Source organism: Haliaeetus albicilla, chromosome 4, assembly GCF_947461875.1.
Source record: "Haliaeetus albicilla chromosome 4, bHalAlb1.1, whole genome shotgun sequence".
Lineage (NCBI taxonomy): Eukaryota > Metazoa > Chordata > Aves > Accipitriformes > Accipitridae > Haliaeetus > Haliaeetus albicilla.
In genome coordinates, this window is record NC_091486.1 from 22059602 (window position 1) to 22074769 (window position 15168).

Consider the following 15168-nt stretch of genomic DNA (forward strand, 5'->3'; position numbering starts at 1 on the left):
TGGGTTATAATTGTAACTGACAACCAACTCTGAAAAAGGGTACAAAATGAATAGCAGTTTGAAGCCATAGCCCTTCCTGCACAAAATACCCTATTCATTTCAGCCACCTGCTGTCTCCCGATACCCTTGACACATAAGTATCTCATTGCTCTCAGCATACCTACGTCCTGGCCAAGCTCTCTATCCTACCTGTGCTGCAACTTCCCACCTGCACTGTCATGCTGCACTGTAACCCAGCCTGGACACAGTTTATCTTACTGGCACTGTGCCCGTCATTTCTGAGTGGGACGTACAACCTGAAAGTATCCGACAGACTGGTGAGGAAGGGTACAAGGAAGTGTCATGGAGCAGAAAGACAGCTACCTTCTGCACTCCAGAAATCTTTCTCTTCCTATTACCCTCCAAAAATACTTTCCATAATAGCCAAGGAAAATATGTTGCTAACTGTAAAAGCAATTGGAGAATAATTCAAATTAGTTTTAAACCAATTATCTCCCGTAAACCTGGTGAATAAAAGGCAACAAACCCCACAGTATTGGTTAGGATCCCCTATACCACCTTTAAATCTATCCATGTTTAGGTTTTCCACTGTGTTGATTGTACCTCCTGGCCTATCTGCTAAAATTATCCACTGTATTCAAGATTACCTTTCAAGTTCAATTCCATATAAGCAGTAGCAGCAGTGCTCTTCTGGGGGATGCGGGGTGCGGAGAGACTGATGTGACAAGATAACTGATGATTGGTGATAGCATAGGCATTTTGTCTGAAAAAAAGGGGCTTACAGTACTCATGGTAATAAAACATCTTTAGCCTCTATGGTCTAATCAGTCATTTGTTTCAATACTGACACATCATGCAAAAATCTTTCAGCTAATCTCAAGTAAAAGCTACTGTAAGTCACAGAAGTAGACAGATTGTTATAAAATTATGAGTTTCCACAAGATATAACCTATTGTACATGTACTGGAAGGAATATTCTTGCAAAGAATGACTACAGGTCAAGAAATGAAGTACAACACATATTTAAGATAAAAGCTATCAGCAGCTATGAGAGAAGTGTAGATTTGTTAAAGATGGGTGAAGCACAATTGTCCTTGAGTGCTAATGATGTACTCATTTTAAAAGTATATTTCCAATGCTTGTTCACTGTTAGTTTCATAAAATTCAAGGTGAAGGTATTAATTGATTATATGTTACTGTGAAAATGGCTTTTACAATTTATTTTATATTATTTTCTTTGTAAGAGTTCTATCTGAGTATTCATTAAGTTGCATTGCAGTAATTTTTTTTTCTTTTTCTTTTTTGAAATAGTTACTGGAAAATACTCTCCAATCTAGGATAATCAATTCAGGGGTCAAATTTTGCTGCTTCTTTCACACCATGCATAATATCTAAATCTAAAACCAGTTAGGAGTGACTTCAGTGAGATCATATACAAGGGTGGCATTAAATTGGTATACGGTAATAAAGCTGTCTACAAACAATAAAAAGGAAGTAGTCTAATGAAGGCAGCATATTTTGAAAATGTATGCCATTTAAGCAATTTAGGGCTCTGGCAAATAAGTGCTGCAAAATCTTGCTGAAGGGATTTATGCAGTCACCAGACCAACCACCTATCCACTTTCTTTTTGGATATTACCACCTCTTTTACAGGGACAGCAGAAGTGGACATGCAGTGGACCTTTCATGTTATTCCCTTGCAAAAAAAAAAGCATATTTTTGCTACTCCAGCTGTTTCAGTTATTTACTTAATATAGGAGCTGTAGTTGAGATTTTATAGCCGTTGTGTCCAACTCCATACTGAGTAGCATATTGCATGGAAGGAAGGAGAAGCACCCCAGAATACCAGCTTTGACACATTAAAGTCTTGCTTAGCAATAATTCACTCATTTTGGCTTGAAGGGCTGAGGCCACAGTGTGATGGTGAGATACTAATGATATTGTGTAAACTATCTATATAGAACATTGACCCACTATTTTGATAAGCTAAATTCAGTTGATAGGTCACAGCAGAATTGAAAATCAAATTTCTGAAATACGAATGCCCATGTACATCTGGTCTTCAAGCCATCATTTGTTGGTTTTACATATTCTTACATACCAATAAATGAAATTAATAAAATACACTCTGTCCATTTTTCTATGTACAAATAATGTTTAAATGAGCAACTGATGTCTTTATTGTGATCCTTACCACCACCACCACTCTTGTGGAAGAAACCACATGCAAGAAATGGCAAAAGAAAACTTCCAAGCATCACTGCCTGTTGAAGCATAAACTGGGCAGCACACACGAATCCACAACCTGCAGTGCTACAGAAATTTACCCTATGGCATTCTGGAGAACATCTGCCTCTACATACCAGCCTCTTCTAATCTGCTGCCTCTTCATACGCTCTCCTCCCCCCAAAACCAACATCTGTTTCCTACCAATAGCTTTTAACACGCATCCTCTTGATGTCTTCTAACAGGAAACAGAAAGTGAGAGAAGTTCACTTTCATCAACAGCAACGAGTCAGCCTGGAGGCCATTCTGTCATTTCTCCGAAAGAGTCTAGCGTGAAAAGAGGGAGAGCAATCTTTGAAAAGATGTCATCACAAAATGGCCACAGCAACAGCTCTGAAGGTTAGCATTACCATGTTGATCTGATGTCTAGCTTTACTCTTAAGGCAGTGGTCTCCAAACCTTTTTGATGGTGCACCCCATCACTAAAACATTTTTGAGCATGCACTCCCAATGTTTATAAATGTATTTATTTACAAATTGTATACTTGTACTGCTCTACTAATACATTATGTATGTTAGGCAACATACACACAAATAGGTATTAAAGAAGGATGATGGATGAAATAAAAAAAAAAAACAAACCACTTTCCTTTAAAAAGTGTTTATTTACAAAAAATATTTTTTTCCCGCACCCCAATGGACTGTCTTGCACAGGCCCGGGGTGCGCACATCCCACTTTGGAGACTGCTGCTTGATGGTATCAAAGAGTGTATGTATCTGTGTTATGGTTTGTTTTAACAGAGAAAGAACATGGATGATAACATTTTCTGACAGAAAATCACATATTGACTTCTGAGTGTCTAGGACTTGACTTTATGTAAAACAACAGATTACCCAAATAAATAGCACAAAAAGACTTGTCCACTCTGCCAATAAAATTAATAAGCCATCTACACAGTATCAACCAATTACTGACTCTGCTCTTTTTTTGATCAGAAAATGTTTAGCCTGCATGTTTAGCAATTCCAGACTCTAGCAGATCAAAGGGAGAAGGAAATTTCAGTGCACAAGACCTTTTCTAGCTAATGTTGCTAAGTTTATTATGCTCATTGTTAAAACTAAATACCTGATCTTTTATCAGGTTTAACTTTCAGCCATTGGTTATCCTTTTTTCCTTTTTTTCCTACCAAATTAAAGAGATTTTTAACACCTGCTCATTTCTTCTTGGAAGGACAATTTTACATTATGACCATATCACCCCATATCCTTCTCCTCCATCAACTAGATACAGCTGCAGTTCTCCATGTGGGAGTATTTTTTTGTGTCTTTTCTCTACATCTTCTCAAGTTTTTTAGGTATCTTTTTTATAATATGGTTGTAAGGACCCCCCCTTCTTTTTTTCTTCTCCTGTTAGAGTCTCCTAGTTCAAAGCCTTTCTTTTTCTTCTCTAACAAGAGAATGTAATCCTGCATTCCATACCCACTTTGCCTCTGAGTCTAAATTGGGCACAGTATGTTTCAGAAGCATTTTTAGGTCCACCAGGAATAACAAAGAATATGAACTATGTAAAAATGCACAGTCAACAATTCATGCCTCTTACAAATGAAGCTTTTTCTAAAAATGTGACAGACCCCTAGGGGATAATGTTTTTCTATGCTCCTGTGAGAGCCATAATACCCCATTTTGCATTCAGACAGTCTTATGAGAAGTAAATTCCCTATAGACTCATTTGAGTGTTTGAAAACACTGGTGAAAACTCTTAAACTTCTAATAGCTGAAGTTAGGCACTGAAATCTGCAACTCTGCACTTGAATAAATATTCCAGTCCTGAAAAATATAAGATAATGCTGAGCCATAGATTATTTCTCCCATCACCATGAGATTTGAGTTTTCTATAACCAATGACAATATATGTCAACTTGCTTCAATTTTTCAGCAAGAACAATATCCTCAAACCACTAAAGTGCTATAGAACTTTTTGCTAAATGTTTCCGTTATGCCAAAATCTTATTTTCCTAGAAGAGGTATCGAGCAACATTTACAGCAAGCTCTGTGACTGGGTAACAACAAGTTCTGTTGTCTCTACTGAGAAACAATGAAGGCAATGCTCATACTGCTGTTCAACCTATTGTGAAAAAATGGAGAAGCCCATAACGGATAGCTAATGTAGTCATATCATTGGAAAAAATGGCAGAAAGCCAGAATTCTCCAGTCCTATTATGCACAGAAGATTTGTGAAGCTCTTTACTTTAAAGAATTGATGTAACATCATTAATAAAAGAATTAAATTCTCTGAAATAGATACTATTGTATGAGTCCCATATGACAAGGGCAAACAGCTTTTTGTTGGCATACCTCACCTTCGTAAACATAAGACTCTTCTTACAAACTATTTCATCACAAGCACACATTTATCCCTGAAAGACTCAGAAGATATTACACCTTTAAGTTCTCCTGAATGAGCAAAAACTTAGAGCAAAATGAATGAGCAAAAGCTTAGATCATATAATCTCTCATACCATCACAAAGAGTTTCACATTATACTGTAAAACAACTAGCTTCTAAAGAGAGGGCATTTCCTGTTTTAAAGCTAAGAGAATAGTTGGTATTACCTTCACTCCCCAGGTGGCTAATAATATGTATCTATTAAAATGTTTTTTAAAACAGTCCATTAAATTCATTGGCCCCAAATCAGCAAGGAATTAAATCACATGTCTAACTTTAAGCACATGAGTATTCCCATTGCATTTAATGAAACTATTCACATGCTTACGATTAGGTAGAATCCACGAATTCCTTGTTGAATCAGAACAATACCAATAAAGTTTTTAAACTCCTAAACACACTTGAGAATTAAAGCAATGGCTTATAAATATCATGCTGGTAGTAGTCTGTTACATAATTCAATCTGCCTTTAAAAGCAAACTGACACTGTTTGGCTATGGTGGACTATCCCTCTGTGTTGCCAAAACATAATTTCAACCTTTCCCTTGTTTTGGTTAGATTTGGTTTAATGAACAGACTTCTTACTTGAAAAACAGCAATTTTCTCTCTCTTCTGATTTCTGCTTTCTCTGAAAACCTTTTTTTTTCCTTCCAGATGACTTTCACTGATTCTTACTGCTGCTATTATTCTTTCTTGAGCTGTAGCAATTCTTTTGCCTATCACGATTGTATGCAATATGCAAATGTACTGCATGGGATAAGCGTAATAAAAAAGAAAATTATCCTCATGTAAGTTATGAGTAGGGTCAGGTAAAAATACTAAGAAACTGAGTATGTTTACACTGAGACCATTCTTCTACGCATGCCCGCATCTATGTCTGATTTTTACTGAAGATCAGAGTTGTTATATTTGCTTGCTATATCTGGACCTTGAACACCTATGCCAGACAAACAGTTTTACAGTGAACAGGCAGAAAGGCCAGATGTCCCTCGGAATTCTTCCCTGTTTGGTGGGATACCCCTTCCCTGGCACTCTGTTCTGTGGAGGTGAACAGATACCTTTTCGGAAAGTCTCTTTTGTTGCTGCATTTCATAGTGTTAAAAGGGAAAGAGCGGGTACTTCAAAAGAAAATGGGGAAATTTTTTATTTGTATCTGTTCTGTTCTCAGCCACTGCCTTAGTAAAACAATACAATAATCGAAAGTGAACCAACTTAGGTAAGAATAAATGTGATTGACCTGGCACGTGTTTTTGTAATGGATATAGAATCATAGAATCATTTAGGTTGGAAAAGACCTTAAGATCATCAAGTCCATCCGTCAACCCAACACCACTGTGCCCACTATGCCATGTCCTGAAGTGCCACATCTGCATGTTTTTTTAACACCTCCAGGGACTGTGACTCAACCACTTCCCTGAGCAGCCTGTTCCAACACCTGACAACCCTTTCAGTAAAGAATTTTTTTTCTAATATCCAATCTAAACCTCCCCTGGTGCAACTTGAGGCCATTTCCTCTCATCCTGTGACTAGTTACTTGATAGAATAGACCAGTACCCACCTCACTACAACCTCCTTTCAGGTAGCTGTAGAGAGTGATAAGGTCTCCCCTCACTATCTATAACAGTATGTGTTACAGTTAGGCTTCCAGAACAAGGAGTTGACTCTCACAAATGCTATACAGGCCTCAGGCCCTAAAACCAGCCACCAAGTTCCACCCTATATGCATGGCGATAAACCAAAATCAGTTGTGCCCCTCTACTTGCTCCAGGAAGGGATTCAGTGGAGCTGGTCTTCATGGGGTGGTGCATTTCAGGACACTGGGAATTTTGTCTTAAAAATCAACAACAAAAAAAAATGCCTAGGAGAGGATTTTGAAGATTTTCTTTTCTTTCTAAAGGAAATCTAATTCCGTAAATGGTGTTGGTTTGCACTGATTAGTAGAAAAGGCAAGTGCACTCTAGTATGTCCTTGGTGTTTTATACGCACATTATGAGACAGCCAACACTGTACTAAGAGAAGTTACTCATTTCTTAGCAAAATTATGGCAAGCGAGTTGATTTGCTTAATTTAATAAGTCTTCAAATCATGAGCAAGATGAAAAAGCATAAATGAACTGTAGACAGTAAACATAAATATGTTATTTAAAAAAAACCAGCCCAGCCCTGTGCTGCGAAAAAGTGACAAAGCACACTCAGAATGAGGAAGACAAGCTGTCAGCAGTGCCAGAATATATAAGAATACAAGTAAATTTCCAATGGCTGGCAGTAAGCACACATATGAAGCTTCTTTTTTGACTTTCCTTTCTTTTTTGGAAATGGATTTTAAGGTTTTAGTTTGGGTACCTACTGGCTTGAATTAAATACATAAAACAGGAAGATGTATCTACACTGTTTCTTCCTGCCTCCTTCTCCCCTTTTTTAAGTCAGCAATTTCCACAACTTTGAGAAATGCCAAGATATATCATGCTTGGGTTGGGGGGACAAAGTAGGTTTTGGTGGGGTTTTTTGAGATAATTTTGTTCAGCTAGTCTGTTTCTGTACTTTCAGAAAATACAATTGTTTAAAAAAAAGCAATGCAGGTTGCAACAAATTTATTCTGTCCTGTTATGCAAGGACAAGGAGAAATACAGATGGATTTAGGGAAAATCAGGGTGCTCTGATATGTGCAGCACAAGCACAAGGATTAAAAAATTAGATTCTGGTGGCTTTACTAAAAATATATCTTATTGAAGTCTTAAAATTCCCTCTCCTCCCAAAAAGGAAGGGGGTGTACTGGTTACAGAAATCCAATGTCATTCAACCCAATTTTCCATGCACTGTAGAAAAACCTTGGCAGGACAAGAGGAATTTCCAGCCTGTGGGATTATATGAAATCTCTTCTGCCTCTGATTGCAGACAAGAGAGATGCTCAGAACATACTTTTTTCCCCTTTGTCTGAAACAAGAAGGAAGAATAGCTTTCTGCTAAATGTAAGGCATTTTTCTGGGTACATGGAATTCTTCTAATACAGTCACATGAATGTAGAAAGCAGCAGCAAAAAGAATTCCTAGTGCTAGTAACTCAGTGCTGCTCTTTCAGGAGTACTCTGGACTGTTGTCTCCAGATTCACTGTGGCTGAATTGCAGATGCTTATAGATAAGTCTATAACCTTCACACCTTGGAATAAGTTTAAAATGTTGTTAGTAATTTAGATAATTTTCAATAAGGTTTTAGTAGTACTAAACCAACTAAAACATACTCTAATGCAATATCAGTAAACAAGTGAAATCTACAATCAATGCGGAACATACTCTGTTAAGCAAATGAATACTATAATGTATAAAGTTAATTAGAACATATCTAATTATAATAGGTTATTTGTAGTACTTAAAATTACTTTTTACAGTGTAAAATAATGCAAATGTAACACTATCAAGAAAAATATACTATGCTTGCTGTTAAAATTGTATGTTTGGGTGTTTTTTTTAAAAAGCTTTTTGTTATTTCCCCAAGGAATTTCCACCAGTTTCAAAAACTTCATTGAATTAAATTTTTCTGTACTCAGTAAGTTCTAAATTGAAAATAAGATACAGTTGCTAAAAAGTTTATAATACTGCTCCTTTCTACTGCTTTTCTTTCAAGATTTGGAAAAAAGGTACCTGTTTCCTTCTTAGAAAATGATGTCTGTTTGTACTTACAGTGGGTTCTCGCAAACCTGTAAGAGGACTACCTAAAGAGAACACTCCCAGGGCTGATAACACACCGCTGGATTTCCAGGAGACTGTCTCTTTGAAAGAAAGAATGGCTATGTACAAGGCTGCTGTGTCCGAGAGAGACAGCAGCAACTCCTTTGCTCGTGTAAGATATCAATGGTTCCTTATCCTCTTAGCTCTGTGCTCTTATTTATTTATTTATTTACTTAAGCTGACTGATGGACCACTATGGGGATCAAAATCTGAAACCTAAATTACCAAATCAACTTAGCAAACATATTGATGCATCAGTCTCTGTCTCTACTGAGTGAGAATTTTAATGCTATATACCTTTGGTCATTTGGACAATTCCCTTTAATTGATTGGAAGGACTGTTCTTTTTATTCCACTGTTGCATGCACCGCATTTATTAGGACCACAGGCTTGAGACAGATTAGCAACACAGTTATTCTTTCAGCTCATAATGACAAAACCCAGCAGTTTCTGCATTACTAAAAATATTACCAAATAATAAAATCATATTCAAAAGCACATTAAGTTTGGACCTCTTGCTGTTCAAACTAAAGAATTTGAAATTGCTGCATTTTAAAAGAGCAGCTCTATGAGACAAGGTGTATGAAAAAGTATTGGTTTATAATGAAATTATTAAAAAATGGGCATTATATGAAAAAATATTCACAAAATATTTACTTACTCATGTCTCTACATGTCTATCAATAGGGATTAGGTATTTTACAGCAAAGTTTAATATTAATACCAAGTAGCGCATTTGGCTAACAGAATTTATCATCTATTAAAATAGAGCAAGACCACATCACCACACATTTAATTATCAGTCAGGAATACCTGAAAATCGGGTCTTCAGATCTCAGCCAGGAAAATCTGCCCCAGTTCTGCAGAAATACTAAGGGGTAAAAAGTGTATTTTTATCATATCTTCAAATCCTACCTAGAAGTTGTAATTCAACCCCCTTGTATCAGGAAATGGAGGCATTATGATGGCTTGCTACAATGTTAGAATGACAATGGTCTTTGTTTATGCTAAACTTTCAGCACATGAGAAGAACACCTTTTTCTTGCTGTAAACTAGGCCACAGTAATTTCTGTAAATCAGAGAGTGTATCTGGCAAAAGAAGGACTATAATTCAGCTCTCACCAACCAGCATCTTTGTCCGTATATGCAAGAAGAGCTGTAGGATTCCCAGTCTTAAGTGCACTTTGGTCTTGGGAGAAGTGGTCTGCAGCAGCTGAAGGGACCTTCTAGGTGCTTGGATAGCCCAGAACCCACGTAGTGAAAACAGCCACCAGCCATACTCACCAGAGTCCAGGTGTTTTCCAGCCACCAAATTCCTGCCTGCTGACTTCCTTATTTCCTAATTGCCTGTGTGTATTTGGAGCAGATTCCCGCAGTTCACTCGGCTGAGAAGGTTCCAATTCCCTACTCCTGCAATTGGAAACATTGCTGAAGTTATTGCTCTGCCTCATAAAGAACTGCGTGAAGCCTAACCCAACCTAATTGTGTTGAGTACTTCATTTACACTTTGGAACTCCTCACAATTTCTTGCTGAAATGGATGGTTGCCTGAAAAAGGAATTGTATATCCATTTCCTTTAAAAAGAATTAATACGTTTCCTTAAAGGACCCATAACAGCATCTACCCCCTCTAAATATCTCCAAATGGCTGGCACGGCGTGCCTGAAATGTTCATACACTAAAATGATTACTTTTCACATTCACACATCCATGTACATATAGAATCGTGACACCTTCATCACAGGGATAAAAAAAAAAAAAATCTGGTTTTTATGATCTGCTTGCTTACTCATCAGGTGTAAGCACTAAATGTAAGTTTACCTAGTAACTTTCATTACAAGGCTATTTCTAATTATTAGGTGGTTTATTTTGTGCATACTGATTAAACAGCTCAATTGCTGAAAGCTTTGCTCTAGTACCATCTAAGAGGTAACACATAAGGAACAGAACTAGAACAGGGAGCCTGAAGGTGTAAGGGCACTCTTGTGACCTTTGGCACTGTTGTTAGTGAAGAAAGATCATCTCACAAAGGACTGCTTGAAGCTCTCTGTATGTTTTTTAACAATACCTATTGAAAAAATACAGAGAGGACCAGGTGGCAACTCTGAATGCAACAAAACTCAGACAAGTAGAAGAGGAAGAGCAGAGAAGGATTGTTCTGGAAGGCAATTGCTACTGACAATCAAGTAGATGGGACCTACTCCTTTTGGTGCTAAAGATTCAGGCCAAACATGCACATTTTTCAAATACACATTGGCCTTTAGGTCTCCAAATCACAATGTATGGCTCCTGTGCAGTGGTCCATGAACTTGCCAGAAACAGTATTTATAATTGTCCGAGTCATTCCTGCAAAGACAGAGTATTACGTGGCTGAAAATACATGGCTGATCCCTGAAACTACAGAGGAAACTACTGAGCCCTCAGACACTAGTTAAGGCAGAGATGAATATGCAGCTCCACCAGCAGGATCTATTTCACAAAGGAGCATTTAGCAGCTAGTGTTAAATAAATTCTAGACTGCAAAATTCCCAAAGAACTTCATAATTTGCAGGTCCTAATTTTTGGTTGACAAGCAAAAGTCCTAAAATGGGCCAATGAGATTAAACAGTTAATTTTAACAGTATGTATATGTTTTGTATTTTGGTGACAACACCTGAAAAATAACTGTCTTATTACTGTATCTATTCTGTACACTAATATTAATTCATGTGTACTGTCAAAATAAGTAGGATTTACAGATGATGTCAGTGGAAGTTGCCTATAAGAGGCTACAGACATAACCAAGTGTTTCCAGATTTTCCATTTGAAATTTATAACCATTATAGCATACTGTTATTAACTACTTTTAAAAAAATCAACTTGTGGGAGTACGTTCTTAGTGCAAATGGAAAACAACTGGCCTTATTTTATCACTCTAGACTTCAGAGAAAACCAAGTTCTGTACTGTGCCTGGTGGCCTGGCAGCAGTGAGGAAACAATTTGAGAAAGTGCGGATGACCTCTTCACAAAAGACCTTTGCTCAGTACCAGCACAAATCTGTACAGGTAACTAACATTTTTAATACTAACAAATGAGGTATGCCCCACTAGATAGCTTGAGGAAAAAATATGACTGTTTGCTGTACTGAAGACTTTTCATTATGACTAAGACAACATTTCCCTCATGTTCATACTTCTAGAATTTTGAGATATAATACAGGAATCATATACCTTTTTATGCAGATGAACACTCAATATAGGCAATAGTAGACTTATAGCAAATAGGTGAGTAAAGCAGATTACTACTACAGATTACTAGCAGTATTTTATACAGAACCTTGTCTACAAGACTGTAATTCATTATCAGGTATCATGGTGATATTTTGCATTTATTGCACTTGACATGATGTTAAGCCGTTCTCTTTCAAAAGTAGTTTCCTGCTTCCATTGAATTAAATCTAATAAACTCCTCTAAACAGATCAAAAATTGCACAGAAGAACCCAGATGCTACATAAAAGTAGAACAAAGCAGAAGCTAAGTGTTATTTTAGATAAAAGGTCTTTACATTTTATTACTTCATTAGCATATACCATGAAAAATTGTTGTAGGAGATAATGATTTTGGACTATGCGAAATCCCCTATAATAAAACACATTGCACAATCTGTCCTGTGCACTCTGAAAACCAGTAATGGCACAGTAAATTGCTTTACCATCCTGCACTTCTTGGAGAGATTTTTAAGCAATATTGCTCTCCAACTTTGTAGAACAGGACACATCAACATTCTGCCATAGGTTCATTTTCATGTTCATTTTCATGTTAAATAAGTGTCATCATATCTACCAGTCATCTCTCATTTCTTACACATCAATACCAATATCAACAATTTGCACAGACAACAAGCAAAACTCCAGTTTGTAGGGGAGAAGACACAGTTTGCTGCAGATGTATTTAAGCATTTCTAACTAAGCAGAAAAATCCCAGAGTTGGACGTAATCATAGCGGAGCATAATCCTTGGTAATAGGAAGTGTTATGCACGTACTTTTCTGATGATGTGGTCCAACTTAGCTGCCATTTATCTGGATGAAGAAATGCAGAACTGTGTACAGAAATTATGTGACTTTCTCTTACTCAGAACCAAATAATTTTATTTCTGTGATGTGAAGATGCATTTTCCCTGTCCTAACAGTGATGTCTAGTTCTCCACAAAGCCACCATGATGGTTCCATTTCTTCAACAAAGATGCGACCTCTAAGCATACTTGTCCATGTGTTTCCCCTCTGTGGCTAGTTGAGGAGGCTCTCTCAAATCATCAGCAGAAATAAGTCACGTTCACAAGAAATAGAATCACTCAGACTATATGGAACAATCTTTAAATTTAGGTTAAATAACTTACTGCAAGACCATAAAATCCCATTTCTATCTAACATAACTGCACTCTCATGGAAAATGGGATTATACACTTAGGTAGTTGAAATATTATTCAAGGTCACTGAATCAATCCTGGGGCAAACCAGAGAAATCATGTAGTTTGAAGACAGATATCCAGATCTGGATAAATGCAAACTATTAATCCAAGCTAAAATAAAGAAGCAATTTGGTTTTTAAACAGTAATCTAAATAGCTGAACACTTTACTACATATTCAATTTTTGCATAAGGAGTGCATGGCTTTTCATTCAAAATACTGACATCAAATATGCAAATAATAACTATTTATCTTTCTGTTTTTCTCAGGCAGCAGCCATCACTCATAGCTTTCTTCATAGTAAGGGAGAGTGGTTCCTTGTGAAAGGTGCCATATTACCCATAGGGTGCACTAAACTCTTGTCCAGAATGGTGAGCAGCAATGAAAACTGATCACAGAATTGCCACGTGCTCACAAACTCAAACAGAGTTTGTTTAGAGACCTGGTCTTTAATTTGACCACTGGCATCATGAGCACCTTCTATCGTCAGCCACCAAACTGAGAAGAGGTCATGAGCTTCGGTGTTATCATTCTGCAAATGCCGGCCTGGAGTGGTTTGCTACACCAGCTCAGCTAGCTAGCTGCTCAGACAAAGTCTCACTACCCAGTGTCAGAAACAAGCCATTTCTGGCGAGTGAGCTGAACCTCCTGCATAGGAAGGATGAGTGGAATATAGTGAAAGTATCCGATATTCACTCAACCATATAGTATTGTGTGTCAGGAATCACACAGGTATAGCTCCACCTCCTTCATTGAGGGTCATTCCAGACAAATTTTCTATGATTGCTAGTGTAGCAATTACCAATTTTCTAGCGATCACAGAGAATAAGATTGAATAATGGGACAATGTTAGTGAATGATGAAAAACTTATCTTTTTATGAAAACCTTCCATATACTGCCCAAAACACCCTAAGTATATACATACAACTAAGCAAGGCTGACAAATAATAGAGATGAAGTGCAGATAAGTGAAGTTCTTAGAAGAAATTTCTGGAAGACTCTCACAGTGCTGATGCACAGATGATACCATGATAAGAACATAAATAGGTAAAAAAGCATAGCTTGGAAGAAGAAATTAAGATCCACACCAAGTACATCATCAGTCATTCTATTGTTACTAATTTCGTAACTGAAACTTCAGGTTCACAATCTACTTCCACTGCTGCCTAGAGGGAACTGCAATTTTCTACATACTGATCATTTAGAACAGTAAGTTCTAAACCTGCCAATACATAATGATATTATATTAGCCAACTTCCTGCAGAGCTTATATGATGACCATAATGTACCATTCAACTAAAAGCAATATTCTTCAAGTGTGAGCGAGTAAAAGGTTTTCTTGTGCTTGGACAAGCTTTTGGCCCATTTGATCCCCTTGAACAATATATACATATATAGAATGGTATACATAATGTACATATGCATATAACATAGCATATATATTCTGAGCCTCAAAGCAATTTTATTTTTGAAAGGGAAAGTATGTTTTGTCTGTTGTCAGAACAGAAGGAAACTGCAAAAATGTCAACACAAAAAAGCAAAACTTGGTCTAAAATACACAGAACCAGTTACTGAAAATTCAAATCTTGGCACATTTTGCAACAAGAATTTTATCTAAATTATTGCAGCGCAGAGGCACTAAAATTGATGTATGGGCCACTAACATATAAAATGCATGTAGCAATTACAGTTCTTCAGTAACAGAATCTGAATACCTACATAAAAATGCACTCCTCTAACAAAACATATACAGACTTACTCTCAGATCTACATCTTTATTTTTTAAATAGTATTGTTTTAGATTAAAATGACTTATTATCCAGAGACACAACAGGACACTATACCCTCTGTATTAACTACCATACAGATATGCATGGGAAGGCCAGCAGACTCCATAAAGGGTGACTTGAAACAAATGGAAGAGAATGGAAGGTGATGAAAATCTGAAATAAAATGACAGTAAGAAACCGTTTGTGAGATAGCAGCATGCCAACAATCATCCAGCTGACAGTGTTTTCTGAAGTTCACTCATGATAGAATAGAATAGAATAGAATAGAATAAACAAAAAGTAATTGAAGGGTGATTCTTGGGCCATGGGAAAAGCAACCATAATAGTTGTCTTTGCACTCCTGCCGCCAAAAATGACTTTGAGTTCTCTGTCTGTCCTCCTGCCCTGCACAGCTGGAGGGGAGCTGTTTCTTCCTGACACCACAATGTGGGAACTGGTTGATCAAATAACCTTGCTTGATTTAATAACGTACAGTACGGCAGGAATTGTGTATTCCACAGAAACAAATAAAGGCATCAAGTTCCCACAAGTATAAC

At 37.0% G+C, this 15168-nt stretch overlaps 1 protein-coding gene across 1 annotated transcript in view; it reads left to right on the forward strand.

Annotated features, from left to right (window-relative positions):
* Window positions 1-15168, forward strand: part of XIRP2 (xin actin binding repeat containing 2) — a 51824-nt gene that overhangs the window by 23835 nt on the left and 12821 nt on the right. The window contains exons 4-6 of the mRNA XM_069782955.1: window positions 2472-2625; window positions 8350-8507; window positions 11313-11438. Of these exons, the coding sequence (XP_069639056.1) occupies window positions 2472-2625; window positions 8350-8507; window positions 11313-11438 (438 nt within the window). The remainder of the gene's footprint in view (window positions 1-2471; window positions 2626-8349; window positions 8508-11312; window positions 11439-15168) is intronic.